Source organism: Neolamprologus brichardi, chromosome 7, assembly GCF_056152115.1.
Source record: "Neolamprologus brichardi isolate AB-2024 chromosome 7, ASM5615211v1, whole genome shotgun sequence".
NCBI classification, from domain to species: Eukaryota; Metazoa; Chordata; class Actinopteri; order Cichliformes; family Cichlidae; genus Neolamprologus; species Neolamprologus brichardi.
In genome coordinates, this window is record NC_142110.1 from 55,446,698 (window position 1) to 55,462,233 (window position 15,536).

Consider the following 15,536-nt stretch of genomic DNA (forward strand, 5'->3'; position numbering starts at 1 on the left):
AGTGTCTTAAATGTCTGTTTTAGAGAACAAGAAGAACAAGAACATGCCCTTCATGTACTTGTTTGTACCTGCTGGCTTTCTGCCTGGCATGATTCCAGGTTTCCTTGGAACTCTTACACAAATATCCAAATATCCTTAGGCAATATATTAACCATAAGTTGCCCTCCGATGTGTTCATCGGAGTATTAATGTGTGTGTAGTTTAATTTGCACTTGAGTTTAGAAGTGCTTGTATGAGTGGGGGTGAATGAGGCATGTTGTATAGAGCGCTTTGAGTACTCCGGGAGAGTAGAAAAGCGCTATAAAAGAATCAGTCCATTTACATAAATAAGGTTAAAGAGATAAAGAATAAGCCAAATTTCCTGACATTTCTCATTTTTGTGGGCGGACTGTTCTTAAAGTCCTCCCCTGGAAGTTGTTTAAATTAATTATTAATTATTAAAGGTTTACAGATAATTAAAACTTGCTCCATTTACTTGTCTGAAAAGGGTGGGGGAAAAAGTGTCAGTGTGGTCTAATATATAGAATAAAAGGTTCATTGCTGAAAATAATAGTTGAATACATAATCATCAGAAAGATGAGTATTTTCATTGTGAATCAAACATTTAATAAATCAAACATGGTTTCAAATGCATGGGGTTATATACTAAAATTAACTTCAGCATTTTTTTCATGTTTATAGCTTATAGCTCCAAACCCTATAAAAACACGTTTTTTTGAGTCAATTTTTACAACATTTACAACAATATTGGTAACTTTTTATATTAAAATCTAAATGTTAAGAATAATGTTTAGCTAATATGCACATTTATCCTGCTGGTCAGAGGAAATACCAAAATAATGACAGTCAGTCAGGCCAGTAATTTCTTGTTTGGCTTGTCCTTTTTTGGCTTTTGAGGCTTGCTTGGAAAGAACCTGCTCTGGTAACTGAGGTCTTGATTCTGGACTTTTCTGTTTGACTGGATTTCAGCATTTGTCTTTTGCTGAATCTTCATAAATAAGATGAATGAGTGATATTGTCATTATTACACTTCAACATGTTGGATAGTTGTTTCCGGAACTGGGAGGATCCAAAGTAGTAGAGCAGGGGATCCAGGAGGCAGTTCAGACTTCCCAAACACAGAAACACCAGATAGAGTGCGTAAGAGCCATCAGGTGCCTCCTGGCTCTTCTCTGTATTAAGTTGCAGGTAGTGTGCGAGCAGCAGGCAGTTTGTAGGCACGAAACACAGCAAAAATATCAATAGCACAGTCAAAGTCATCACTACTGCTCTTCTTTTCCTGTGTGATGTTTCTGGAACATCATATTGGAGTCTGCTTAGCGAGCAGATGACTCCAGTGTAGGACACCAATGTGATGAGGAGAGGTAGGAAGAAGAGGAGGGAGCAGAGAGTAACGAAGTATGTCTTTAACCAGATGATCTTATCTGTGGAGTGGACATCATGGCAGGTGGTGATATTCAACTTAGTTAGGTTAAAAGTCTGGTCAGAGGAAACAAGAGGCACAGAGCCAGCAAAGGATAACACCCACATGGTTATGCAGGCTATGACTGTGGTCCGTGAGCTCCTCCAAGCCAGAGAGTCAATGGGATAAACTACAGCAAGCAGACGGTCCACACTGATGCAAGCTATGAGAAGAACAGAACAATACATGTTCCAGTAAAAGGCAGCAGTAACTATACTGCACATGGACGGGCCAAATTTCCAGTTGTTGCCTTCAAAGTGGTAGGAGATCTTGAAGGGGAGCATCAGTGCAAAGAGCAGATCGGCTAAAGCCAGGTTCAGCATATAAATTGCAGCTGGCGTCTTGGGACGGATCCAACAATTGAAGACCATTATGGCAAAGATGTTAATTGGCACACTGATTAAACAGACCAGGGTGTAGAAGGAAGGTAAAAGGATGGTGGACACAGTGCCATTTAGAAACTTCAGTGCCTCTTCTGAAGTAACTCTTTCTTTTGATGATGGTAGGACAGCAAAACCTGCTCCAGTTGGTGTCTTTTTTTTATATTTTTCAGTGCCTAAAAGGAGAAAAAAACACTGTCACTGTGATCTAAGATATAGATATGGGAGTAGAAGGAACATTAAATCTTATAATAAAGGAGGAACTCCAAAAACTAAATGGGTAAAACACAGAAACATGAATAAAGCAAACACAGAAGACATGGCACAGAAGGAAGAAAGACTAAAGGAGGGATTAAACTAAAGAAACTGAGAGCTATAGAAAGTACGCCAAGAATACACAAAACAAATATGCTGAAAATATTAAACAAATCAGAATAGAACATTTAAATCAACAAAACTTGAAATTTAATAATGACCCAGTGCCTTGACAGCATTTTACTGAAAAGTTAGTATCTTGGCTGTTATTCTGAAGTGCCACACTAGCTTGTAACATGAGCCATTACTTTTTGACACTTTTTAGCCTTAGACATTCATGATAGTTATAAGACGTGATCTACAGGCAACTGAAACTCAGCAGGTTGAATGAATGAATTCTTAAAAAATAAACCTGTCGCTAGAATAGACTACTTTCATGTTAATATTTTAAAACATTAGGCACATCCTGAGATTCCTCTCTTTTGTGCACCGACCCCAAATAGGCTGTTGTGGCTGTGTAGGATTATTCCACCCTGAAGTACTGGATTGTTAAAAGAAGATTGGCAGTTAAACAATTTATTCTTTTAACAATGTGTGTTTTTACTTTGACAAATGACATTAAAGAAGAGCAGCATATGCTGTTCACCATCAGCATGAGTACAACCCACATACTCAACTCTGTTGCTCAACCTAAAAATGCATTTTCCTTACAAATGTGGCATTATTTATGTCAGGGGGTTGTGTCATTAATCTTTGGCTGTACGAGTGCGAGTGCGAGTTTCCCTTTGTTCATCGTCACGTCGTCTGGTCTTCTCATGTCACGATCCAAGTTCCCATGTTCAGGTTTTGTTATGTCCTAGTTTCGTGTTCTATGTCCTTAGCATTTCGTATTTGAGATCTCCCTGTTTAGTTCTCGTTAGTTTTGTCTTACTGTTTTCCTGCCTTTTGTTTTGTATGTTTCACCAGCCTTATTAAGTGACTCACTTTTTGTTAAGAATTTTTGCTTCCATGCATCTGCAGCTGTGGACTACGACAGTTTAGGGGGACAGAAAGAAGTTTTCCAACAGAAATAATATTTATTGGCAAGGAGCATAGTCATCATCAAGAAATAATGAACCAACCACAAATATCTTTTTTCTGCTAAGGTATTATTTTGTGATTGAAATGTGTTGCAGGTAGCTTGACTCTAGATAATTGCATAAATATCTTTAATAAATAAATAAATAAAAATACTGACTCTGTGTAGGATACTGAGTTTAAAATATTAATAACAACAGGTAACAAAATCTTATTAATATATTAATATTCCCTCTGTATATGAGTAGAGGGCAGAGACTGAACAGTTCAAGACAAAACAGTGTTTTCAAGCTTACCTGAGGTATTTGAGACAGAAATGCAGCAGAAATTAATGAGAAGGAACAACAAGAAATGTGAAGCCATGTCTGTAGCTCTCTTGTTGGGAAATTCTTTGGCTTCCTTAAATGTTTCCGTCTCCTTAAAATGCCAGCTTCAATGAACACACCCTTAAATGACACGTTTGTGCCTGCTGTTTGCGTCATATCTGCCTTTGTGATCTGGTTCAGGTTTTTTCTGAGCTCCATTTATTCAGAGGGAAAAAAATTATCGGTAGCCAGATACATTAAGAACACATACTGAAGAACATTTTACACACTCATGTATGTATCTTATCATGCTGTCAGTGGCAAAAAATAGTGCTTTTATTTTGTTCATAACTAACATGAAACTCTTATTTTCAGTCTCAGTAAATTTGGCATTACTTTCTTCAGTTTATTTATCATTTATTCATGTTTATTTTTTAATAAATGTTTATTTGTGATCTCACTTCTTAAATTAAATAAATTAAGCATGTAAGCATTGTCAGTAATTTAATAAAGTTGATTTTAGAGTGTTAGTAGAGAAATTGATTTGTTGTAATATGTATTGACTATACCTTAGAGTTTTATTGCTAGGAAGAGTAGCAGTACAGGTTGGAGTATAGAAATGTTTGCCTTACCTACCTTAATCGATTAGTCCAGGGGTGAATGAACTATTTAAGCAGATGAACGCAGGTGTTCAGGGAGGAAGGATCAGGTCAGTGTAGCTGTGTGCAGTTTGACCTTAATTTCCGTCGATTTAAGTTCAGTTATGTTTATTTGAACTGAGTTAATTATGGAGTTGAGGTTTTTTATTTTTATTTATTTGTGTAAATATTGGTCACAAAATTGGTGAATAAATCACTTGCTCACTGGACAGTATCTGTCTCCTGCACTTCTTTGGCCGCTTAAGTCAAGTCCTACCACACTGCACTATCATATAAATATTTGAAAAATTCTTTTTTTACATTTTGAGAGCTCAAAATTATGTTTGGGTTTTTTTTCTAGTGCTTTCAACACTATCGTAGACATAAATTTGAAAGACAAGCTGGAGTGCATCTCCCCACATGGATCCTGGACTATCTTACCAACCGCCCTCAGTGTAAGGATCCAGACCGTGTGTCTAGTAGAGTAGAGTCTCTACCTACACCACTGAACCTAGGTGTTCACATGACTTGACTGGACACACCCTCTTGACCCAGTGGAGGTAGCCAGTTATAGGGGAATGGTGGTCAAACTGTCATCCCTGCTGGAGAACACCTCCCACCCCCAGACAGATCACCCGGACAGCACTGAGCAGTTCCTTCAGTAGCAGGTTGCTGCACTGAGCAGTGAATGTACAGATGTGAAAACACACCAAATATGCACAGACTATGGTCTGTACATATCTTAGTGTGCAGTACACAATACCTGCAGCTAATAACAGCCAACCACTGCATTGTGACACGATCCGTTTTCCTGCTACTAGTAAACCGTATCATTTTATCATATACACAAAAACACATTTAATGTTTATGTACATATATTTAAATTATATTTCTTCTACCCTGTATAGTGTATATTTTATTCTATTTTTGCAATTTATTATTGTTGTTAGGTAAGTTGCATCTATTTATTCCTGTCTACTTTGCTGTTGTAAGAACTTCCCCATGTCTTGGGCTTGGGCTATCTTTTATCTCATCTTGTCACTGATAAATTAGTATCACTGGGTTTGGTACTGTTGACTGAGCCAGATGAGTTATTTTGAGGCATAACACTGGGGTGTCTTTTCATTTCTCTCTGAGACATTTTAGCCTGAAACATTGATCATAATGCTAAAAATCATCCACAGGGAACTAAAACCACAACACTGGGTTAAAAATAACTGTTAAAATATATATCCACAATTCTAAAAGAAAATATAAAAATTATGACCCACTGTAAAATGTAAATAACATTAGAATTAAGTCATTTGCAAATCTCATAAACCCATAGTTTATTCACATTGAACAGATATCAAATGTTTAAAATGAGAAAACGTATCTTTGTAAGAAAAAAAAGTCATGTTGAGTTTGACGATAATTCAATTTAATTTTATTTATATATCAGTTTTTCTTTTTTAGCTTCCTTAAAGCCAACAGTGTCTGAAATGTCTGCTAACAGACTTGAAGAACACACCCTAAACCTACCTGTTTGTACTTGCTGTTTCAGGCTTCCTGCCTGGCCTGGTCCCAGGTTTCTTTGGAACACTGTTAACAACAACTCTACTCTAAATAAACAAACATATGACCTAAATTCAACATGCATTCTAAAGAGCATTCCAGGAAGTCTTTAGCAAGCATGATTGTTCTAAACTGAAAAATCCTGTGTGTGAAGAGAGAGTTACAATGCACACAACAGTGGGGATTACAAATCCCAGAGATCCCACAATCAGGAAGCAGACTGCTACAGTTTTTTTTATTAGCGGGCCTGGTGACATCATGTGCACAGGCGAGTTTACATCCATATAGTATCATCCATAAAAAGAAGTATAGAGATATTAGGAATTGCTCTGACATCTGCTTTCTCTGTTATATTTTACTTCCTGATTACAAGGGGTCACGACAGCAGGTAACCCCACATGTGGCGACTAAATTTAAAATTTAAATTTAAAAAACAAAACAAGAAACTTCTGATTAGAAACGGTTTATTATGAATAGTACAGATCCCACATATTTATCTAATCAACCTAAATGGTGGCACTTTAATATTACTGCATTAATATTACTGTTGATGATGATAACCCTTTATTTCAGACATATAAAAGTTCAACCAAAGACATGCAAACATGAAACACATAAAGGTTGAGGGAAACTTAAATACAGGGGAAGAAAACACAAGGGGAATCTAATAAAGAAATGAAATTAGCTAACTTAATGAACTTAAACATAAACATCAAAATAAACTAAAACTTAAACGCTGGGTCAACAGACCCAGGAATGTGACATTCTGTTGATTTACCTTATTCATCATTACCTCCACTTCCCCTCAGCACTGGCATACGCTTGCCACAAAGAAAAAAAAAGAAAGGAAAATCTATGTATAAATGTAGATATAATGATAAATATAATTCAGATCAAAATTAGCAAATGGAACTATGAGGGAAGATGTCTGAGGCTTATTTTTATATGCAGTAGAAAAATCATGTTTATTTTTACGATATGTCCTAGATCTGGATCCGTTTTTAACATATACCAGTTCAAAGGTTTTTTTTACTTAATCTGCACTAACTGGTCTAGATAATTAAAAATAAATATTCACATCTTAAAAGATACAAGTAGAATTTATTGAACACATAAAAACACATCTCACCCGGGTAAGCCTGACTGCTCCTGAACCATCATGAGTTCTCCTATTGAGGATTGGTGTCAGTGTCCCTTTTGGCATCTGTGACTGATCATGTGTGTCTATGAAACAAAGATTTAAAGTTTCTGTTTCTGTTTCTGTTGAGATAGCTGTGGAAGGTATTCCGATCATGAAGAAAGATATGCCCAGAACTCTAAACGCTCCTGCTAGCTACATGCTCATGTTCACAGCTACTGAAATTTCATGACAAATCACTGATGTTATTTCATAACTTTAACAGCTAAGAGTCATTTAAAATATCAGCTCAGAGGAGTAGTAATTTCTTCTTTTGGCTTCTGAGGCTTGATTGAAAAGAACCCCTTCTGGTGGAGATGTTTCTTCCAGACCTGAATCTCCATGAAGAAGTTGATATCTCTGCTCTGTGTAATGCTCTTACACTTGACCATGTTGGATAGTCGTTTCTGGCACTGGGAGGATCCAAAGTAGTAGAGCAGAGGATCCAGGAGGCAGTGCAGACTTCCCAAACACAGAAACACCAGATAGAGTGCGTAAGAGCCATCAGGTGCCTCCTGGCTCTTCTCGGTGTTAAATTGCAGGTAGTGTGCAAGCAGCAGACAGTTTGTGGGCATGAAACACAGCAAAAATATCACCAGCACAGTCAATGTCATCACCACTGCTCTTCTTCTCCTCTGTGATGTTCCTGGAACATCATATTGGAGTCTGCTCAATGACCAGATTATCTGAGCGTAGGACACCACTGTGATGAGCAGAGGCAGGAAGAAGAGGACACAGCAGATGATGAGGAAGTATGTCTTTAACCAGGTGATCTTATCTGTAGAGTGGACATCGTGGCAGGTAGTGATATTCAACTCACTGACGTAAAATGTCTGGTGGATGGTAAAAAGGGGAATCGAGCCAGCGAAGGATAACATCCACATGATTATGCAGGCTATGACTGCAGCCTGTGGGCTCCTCCAAGTAAGAGACTGCATAGGGTAAACTATAGCAAGTAGACGGTCCACACCAATGCAAGCTATGAGAAGAACAGAACAATACATGTTCCAGTAAAAGGCAGCAGTGACCACGCTGCACATGGACGGGCCAAATTTCCAGTTGTTGCCTTCAAAGTGGTAGGAGATCTTGAAGGGGAGCATCAGTGCAAAGAGCAGATCGGCTAAGGCCAGGTTCACCATATAGATTACAGCTGGCGTCTTGGAACGGATCCCCCAAGCAAAGACAATCATGGCACAGATGTTAATTGGCACACTGATGAAACAGACCAGGGTGTAGAAGGAAGGTAAAAGGATGGTGGACACAGTGCCATTTAGAAACTTCAGTGCCTCTTCTGAAAGTCCGAAAGATGTTTTATTTGATGAATTATTTGGTGAATTATTATCATTATCATAGTTAAAAACTGCTCCAGATGCTCGAAGTGTTCCTGTTTTAAAAACAAAAAAGACTTGTCAGTGTATTCTAAAAAACAGAAATGAAAGGTTATTTGCTGGATATAAAACTATGATGATAACATTTTCTTAGAGTTTACAAATCAGAAACAAATCTGTTTGTCTGCTGACTTTCCTTTTCAAACAAAAGAATTAAAACACATCCAAAGTCTTCTCTTGTCTAGTTTTGCCCTAAAACTTGCACAAAGCTCAGCGACTGGGATGGTTTTCCAATTAAAGGTCTCTCATCTCAGTTGCAGGCAACTGCAACCAACAAATAAAGCTTATCCATCCATCCATCCATCCATCCAAAATACCATTGATGAGGCTAGTCTTCGGAGGCTGCTGTTTGGTCACAACAACTCAGTCTGACCTTTACGTGTGCACAAATTTGACAGACCCAAGAACATTATCTCAAATATATTTTAAAAGGAAATGCATATCACAGTTTCAATTTCTGAACATGGTGAATATAATCAGATGTAAAATTTGTGTATACCTTTCAACACTAATGTTCCCCTTCAGATGTGCAAGCTGCCAGTGCCATAGCCATCAGTGCAAGACTATACATGCAGGCTTTTGAACTAAGAGCTGATAACATGCCTGATGTTTGCTTTCCTTTTTAGTCTGTACCAAAGTCATTATAGTTAACTAAAACTAAACTAAAATTAAACATGGATGTGAAAAAAAGCATTTTAAATAATTAAGATGAAATAAAAACTACAAATTTGAACAATTATGTGAAGTTGGAAACTAAAATAAAACTAAAACTAAGATAAAATATGGATGAAACATCTTTGCTTTCTGATGATGATTTGATGGAGATGTTTATTCTGATTTTGGATGTCTAGACCGTGAGTCAGTTGCTTTTAAATTATTCTGTGTTTTTACCTGCATTGATTTTCCTAACTTTTGCCTCTGACATATGCCCTCCATCCAATAATTATAATTTAAAAAACTATAACAAACACTGAAAGCCATTCAAAATAAACTAAAACTTAACATAAAAAATTGAAACTAAAACAAAAATAATCCCCCTCTCGACACTAACTGACACTAAACAAAACGTTTAAAAGAAATCTTTTAAAAAAAAATCATTAGAAAATATAAAAATATAACTCTTGTCTGGAGGATGCACTATTTTGTTGTTGTTTTTTTAAAGATTTTGAAAGCTTGAATTGTCTCACCACAAAACAGTTTTGTCCATTTTAAAATCTAACATTTATGTTTAGGTTATGTCAGGATTTCTATTGAAAATTATTGCAGTCACCAAAACATTTTTTGAATTAGTCCTGTATTTGTTCTAACACAGATAACAATAAGTTATTTATTTGGATTTTATGAGTAGAGACCAACCAATTCAAGACATCACAGTGTTTTCAAACTTACCTGAAGTGTTCGCGGCAGAAATACAGCAGAAAAAAACCAGAAGTAACAACAACTGTGTTAAAGCCATGTTTGCTTCTCGCTCTCTTTCCTTTTTGGCTTCCTTTAATTCAACAGTGTCTTAAATGTCTGTTTTAGAGAACAAGAAGAACAAGAACATGCCCTTCATGTACTTGTTTGTACCTGCTGGCTTTCTGCCTGGCATGATTCCAGGTTTCCTTGGAACTCTTACACAAATATCCAAATATCCTTAGGCAATATATTAACCATAAGTTGCCCTCCGATGTGTTCATCGGAGTATTAATGTGTGTGTGTAGTTTAATTTGCACTTGAGTTTAGAAGTGCTTGTATGAGTGGGGGTGAATGAGGCATGTTGTATAGAGCACTTTGAGTACTCCGGGAGAGTAGAAAGGCGCTATAAAAGAATCAGTCCATTTACATAAATAAGGTTAAAGAGATAAAGAATAAGCCAAATTTCCTGACATTTCTCATTTTTGTGGGCGGACTGTTCTTAAAGTCCTCCCCTAATTTAGTCAATTATTAAAGGTTTACAGATAATTAAAACTTGCTCCATTTACTTGTCTGAAAAGGGTGGGGGAAAAAGTGTCAGTGTGGTCTAATATATAGAATAAAAGGTTCATTGCTGAAAATAATAGTTGAATACATAATCATCAGAAAGATGAGTATTTTCATTGTGAATCAAACATTTAATAAATCAAACATGGTTTCAAATGCATGGGGTTATATACTAAAATTAACTTCAGCATTTTTTTCATATTTATAGCTTATAGCTCCAAACCCTATAAAAACACGTTTTTTTGAGTCAATTTTTACAACATGTACAACAATATTGGTAACTTTTTATATTAAAATCTAAATGTTAAGAATAATGTTTAGCTAATATGCACATTTATCCTGCTGGTCAGAGGAAATTTATGAGCTTCATGAAAACCGTGCCTGTAGTGGGGAGGATGTGTGACTGTGGTCCCCTAACGGTTACTTCTAACTGCCATATGTTGCTTCAGTTATTTTCTTCGAGCATTTCTGGTAACTTAACTGAAAACATCAGAAGAGCCATTTTGGTGGTCTTTCAGCAGTAGTGCAATTTTAGTGGATGCAGTCTCCACAATCACCAAAGCACTTGGTGAGTTTATTGTATAGCCTGGTGTACGGGTTGCAGTGTTAGCTAAACTAGCATTGTTAAGTTACTTCGCTAGCCATCAGCATGCAGAAAGCAGTTTGTTTTGTGTTTTGCAGTGTGAGATTATTATATTATCTTATGCCACGTTAGACCCCTAATTAAAGATTGTCTCTTTCTGACACAGCCAACACAACATCATTTTCCTGTTCGTCTTTTTTTGTTTTGTTTTTTCTCTTTATGTTTAATTACAGGCTGCTTTGCTGGCCCTGGAAGCCGAGGCTGACCTGGACTCCTGCTCTGCCCTCTACCATCACTGACGAGACCCTGACCCAACGCTGCAGCAGCTGGACCCACAACAACAACCTGAAAATGTTAACAGTGCTGCAGGAAAGCGATCTCATGCAGCGGAGATGGAGAGCGCTAAATCCAAGGCCCATTTCACTACACGGGGGAAAATTTCCAGACAGCTTCAGCTGACAGAGCTGTGACGAGTAGTGATGGGATTTCCGGCTCTTTATAGAGAACCGGCTCTTTCGGCTCGACTCACTAAAAAGAGTGTAACTACCGCCCCTTCCCCTCCTTCCCAGCGCAAAGCACAAGGCTGGCGTGCGGAGTAAAGCGGAAAAAAGTGCGAGAGAGAGGGTGAGAGAATAAACAACAACAACAAAAAAAACCCCCACGGCTCGTCATAAGGAGCCGGCTCGCGTCGTTCACGTCAAAGGTCCGGCTCTAAGAGCCATTTCGTTCACGACTGACACATCACTAGTGAGGAGACGCCCATTAAGCCCAGATGAAAAGTGAGGCCGATATAGAACATAATGCTGACCTTGATAACTCTGCATTAACACTGTGCAGGACAGTGACGGACCAACAGCAGGGCAGCAGAAGAAAGGGCGTGACCGAGACAGAAGGAGCTACTGAGGTCAAAAGCCACCTCAGAACGGACAAAACACAAAAGAAGATGCAGGTTTCACTTGCGGTGAACATGGACACTGGAGAAAGGACTGCCCCAATTGGGGTCAGAACCAGGGTGGACTGAACTTTGAACAGTAGCAGCAATGGTCGCAAACAGACTGAAAAGGAGGAGGGCAGGACCCCAGGGCACGCTTCAGGGCGTGGTTTACCCAAAACGCCAGAACAGGAAAGTGATGAACACACACACATCTGCACACACTGACTCAGAATGAAGAGAAACACACACCTGAACACATGTGCACTCGTTGATTGAGTGAGAAATGACACACACACACCTAAATCGAAATGCTGATTCACTGAGAAGTGATCCACACACAAATACACATGCGCTTGTGCAATGAAGAGTGACGCACACATGCACACATACACATGCTGATGCAATGAAGAATGCTTTGCTAACAAATGCTTATGCTGATATGAAAAATGGTGCACACAAACATCCAAATATAGAATTTGTTACAAGAAGCCATTGATTACTTAGTCACCCAGAGGGCATTTATGTAGATTTAAGGAACAAGGTCTAAAATTGTCTGGTTATGAAAACAATGTCTGTGCGTGATGTCTGTGTATGGTTGCTCAAGGCCTTGACTGAATTGTTTGCTGTGCTTCACACAGCCTGATGAGGAGCAGTGGTACAGAGTGAACTAACGGTGTAAGTTTTATTTCGAAGCGCCACATTTTCTGTGATTGAGATTTAATTCAAGGAGGAACCAAAGGTGTTATGGTACCTGAGGTTCTCATTCCCACACAATATTGTCCATGCAGGAAGCAAAACTTTCCTGTGAATTTCTGGTTGATTTTTGGGTTTTGCTTAGCACTAGGTTAATTTTATCAGTGAGGTTTGGATTGTTTTCTTTCTCTAAGAGAGAGAGAGATGGTTTTATGCTTGGACATGTCTGCAACGGGCCCTAGTATGAGTTATTTTATTAGTATTTTATTGGTTATGTTTGTTTTTGCTTTTGTTACAGTGCACTGAGATAAGAAATCTGTGAGGTGTATCCACCGGTGGTGATATTTTGTGAGTTCATGATTTAACAATCAGCTCTTTAAACCAGGCCTAAAAGAGTGAAATTTAAAGCGCTATGAAATATTCTTACTGGAAACAGTCGCAAAGTGTGTTTCTCCATGATTATAATGGGCTTGGGAGAAATTCACTTATATGGGACACTGATTACATGAGATGCTATTCCTGAGTCTAAAAGGATTGCAGCAAGTCAATCCAATCCAAAAAACAAGGAATTGTTTTCCTTTTAAAATGATGACGTCATCTTGCTGGTGATGGATGTTCGAATAGGTTGCAGGTGAGACTCCATTATCAACAAAATCTGGTATGAATGTGTGTGAATGGATGCGTGTGACTGGACTGTGATGGACTGACTTGATACTGAGACAAAAAATGACATCGACCTTAGGATTAGTAAATGTTGAGCAACAATTCACCCAGCCTGCAACAGATGGGTGGATGCTTTGTTTTGTCTTGCTTTGTTTTTGCAGGAGCAGGAGGATGAGAGAGACTGGAGGGGGAGACTGTAGCTTCACATAAGAGTGTGGAACTGCAGACTTAACCCTTGGGTTGCTAATTTTGAGTTACTGATGTTTGCATTAAGATAATTCTGTTTTATTAGCTGTGTTTTGATTAAGGTATCACATCATATTGTTGGGAATGCCAAATGTTACAGTGGAGAAAACTTTTGATATCACTCATGACTGGAATATGTTACTACTAACCATAGCAGGCCACTGTAAAAAGTCAATTAAAGTTTATAGAGGAAAATAGCCAAAACTTTAACAATATTTATGAATAGGGATGGGTATCCTTTAGGTTTTATCCGATACCGGTGTCAAACCGGTACTTTTGAAATGGTGCCGGTGCTTAAACGGTGCTCAAACCGGTGCTTAAAGAATGGAGAACACAAAATTGGTCCAAAAACCTCTCATGTTCAGCTGTTTTTTTGTAAAAAGATAACAATGTTAGCCTTTTCTGCAGCTATGGGGCATATATGGTATCACTCTTGGCTGGAAGCAGTGCTTAAACAATGGAAAAAACACAAACTTTGTCCAAAAATGTTTAGCTGTTTTCCACTTTTTCTTTGGTCATTTTAGCCTTTTTGGCCAGGGTGAAGGGAGTATCTGCCATCAAACAAGAAGACAGCCGCATGTAGCTATGATGATGTTTGCTAGTTCACCTTACATGCATTAATTTAATAACGTGGTTAGCCTACTCAACGTAAATTACACACGAACAACATTAAGCTACTCACGCAGAGGAGAACGGCTGCTGCTGCCGTCATCATCCGTCATCATTTCTGCTACACTGGCAGGGCTAGGGGCCAGGACTCTACTCTTCGGGTTTTTGGGGGATGTTGCTAACTCCGGGTCCGATAACAGGCACCACACCCGCAGTAGATGTGCTCGGTGTGAGGTCTCGCAGCAAGCTATCAAATACGGCGCATTTCTCGGCTTTTAAAAAAAACGCTATGCGTCGCCAGGTGTTTCATCGGATTTGAGGTGTTACCTCCTTTGACAGTAACCTTAAAGCACTTGTTGCAGGCTGCTGAGTTTGCATATTTTGCTGTAAAGTACAGCCAGACTTTTGACTGCTTCGCTTTGGGCATTTTTAATCTGTAGCTCTGCTCTAAAAGAACGTACGTACCTGGACCCGCCTACTATCCTCGGAAACGTAAAATGATTGGCTAGAATCTAAAGTGTATCACAGCTCAGGAAAAAAAAGCACCGAAATAAAGCACCGAAATGTGCGCAGCTTTTCAGTCTGGTTACTACCGTTTATGTCAGAACCGGTGCCATCATGGCACCGAATACCGGTATCCATCCCTATTTATGAATAACAGGGGAAGGGTAGACTTGTCACATTCAAAATAGAGATATGGAATAACAAACACTGGTCCACATGATTTAGGTTCTCCCTTGAAATAGTCAATAATTTAAAAAAGTAGAATATAACCAACAAGGGCATGTGATAGGATGTGGTACTGCAAAAGAGCAAAGTAAAGAAAGAAAAACCTATTGTGTTTAGTTTTGATAAATTCTAATTAAAATGTACCATTACACTCAGAGGATCAATATGAAATCATAAAATATGCAACTTCTGTATGAAGCACATGACTGATAACTGTTCTGTCCTGAGCTTTTTGTTTCCTATAGCACCCGCTTGACCACACCACCACGCCTAAGGAGGGTAATTGCAAATATTTGAGGGAGGAATATCACCAAAAGTGGGAAAGGTAAGCCCCGATGGGGGCTTTTACTAAACTAAGGGGTTATCATTAATTTCATACACACATGCAAATGTGCTCATAATGAGTTGGCACTCAGTCTTTAGAAGGTCATAAGCTTCGTTCGGCGATGAGTTGGCACTCAGTCTTTAGAAGGTCATAAGCTTCGTTCGGCGTGATGTCCGGACTGATATATCGTAGATATTGACTTTGAGTGCAGAGGATGCAAACATGCTTACACACATAGATTGTGGTTAGAATAAGTCTCTGGGTCAGAGAGTCCTGAACATGATATTCAAAACCAAATTTGCATCACTAGAAGAACAATGGATAACAACATTAGATTATCAAGGCTAGGGAGAGAGGTGTTTTGGTTTTCTGCCTTACAAAGAAAGGAAGTAGACACCAGACGAGGGCACGGAGATACGAGGATCCTTCGCAGCAGAGACAGACACAGAGACTGCCAAGACAGCAACTGGGAGGATGGATCCCATAAACACAGCAATAACCATGAAGGGGTTGGCAGAAATCCGGGAACACCAGACCAACGAGGTTCGAGAGGCTC

The 15,536-nt window shown here is 38.6% G+C and overlaps 1 protein-coding gene and 1 pseudogene across 1 annotated transcript; both read right to left on the reverse strand.

Moving 5' to 3' along the window:
• Positions 1-767: 767 nt before the first annotated feature.
• Positions 768-5,121, reverse strand: LOC148102230 (proteinase-activated receptor 1 pseudogene; annotated as a pseudogene).
• A 1,067-nt stretch (positions 5,122-6,188) lies between these two features.
• Positions 6,189-9,755, reverse strand: LOC118453535 (proteinase-activated receptor 1-like). The gene is made up of 2 exons (XM_087844511.1): positions 9,626-9,755; positions 6,189-8,232 (listed from the first exon to the last, which is right to left on the reverse strand). Exons 1-2 carry the CDS (start codon positions 9,690-9,692, stop codon positions 7,094-7,096), a joined length of 1,206 nt encoding a protein of 401 aa, XP_087700637.1. The 5' UTR covers positions 9,693-9,755; the 3' UTR covers positions 6,189-7,093.
• Between the last annotated feature and the right edge of the window lie 5,781 nt (positions 9,756-15,536).

Bases quoted from the DNA above. Each gene is read 5' to 3' on its own strand.
- LOC118453535 (XM_087844511.1), bottom strand. From the start codon at position 9,692: ATGGCTTTAACACAGTTGTTGTTACTTCTGGTTTTTTTCTGCTGTATT. The intron at 8,233-9,625 runs GTAAGTTTGAAA...TTTTTAAAACAG, and splicing joins TTCTGCCGCGAACACTTCAG to GAACACTTCGAGCATCTGGA.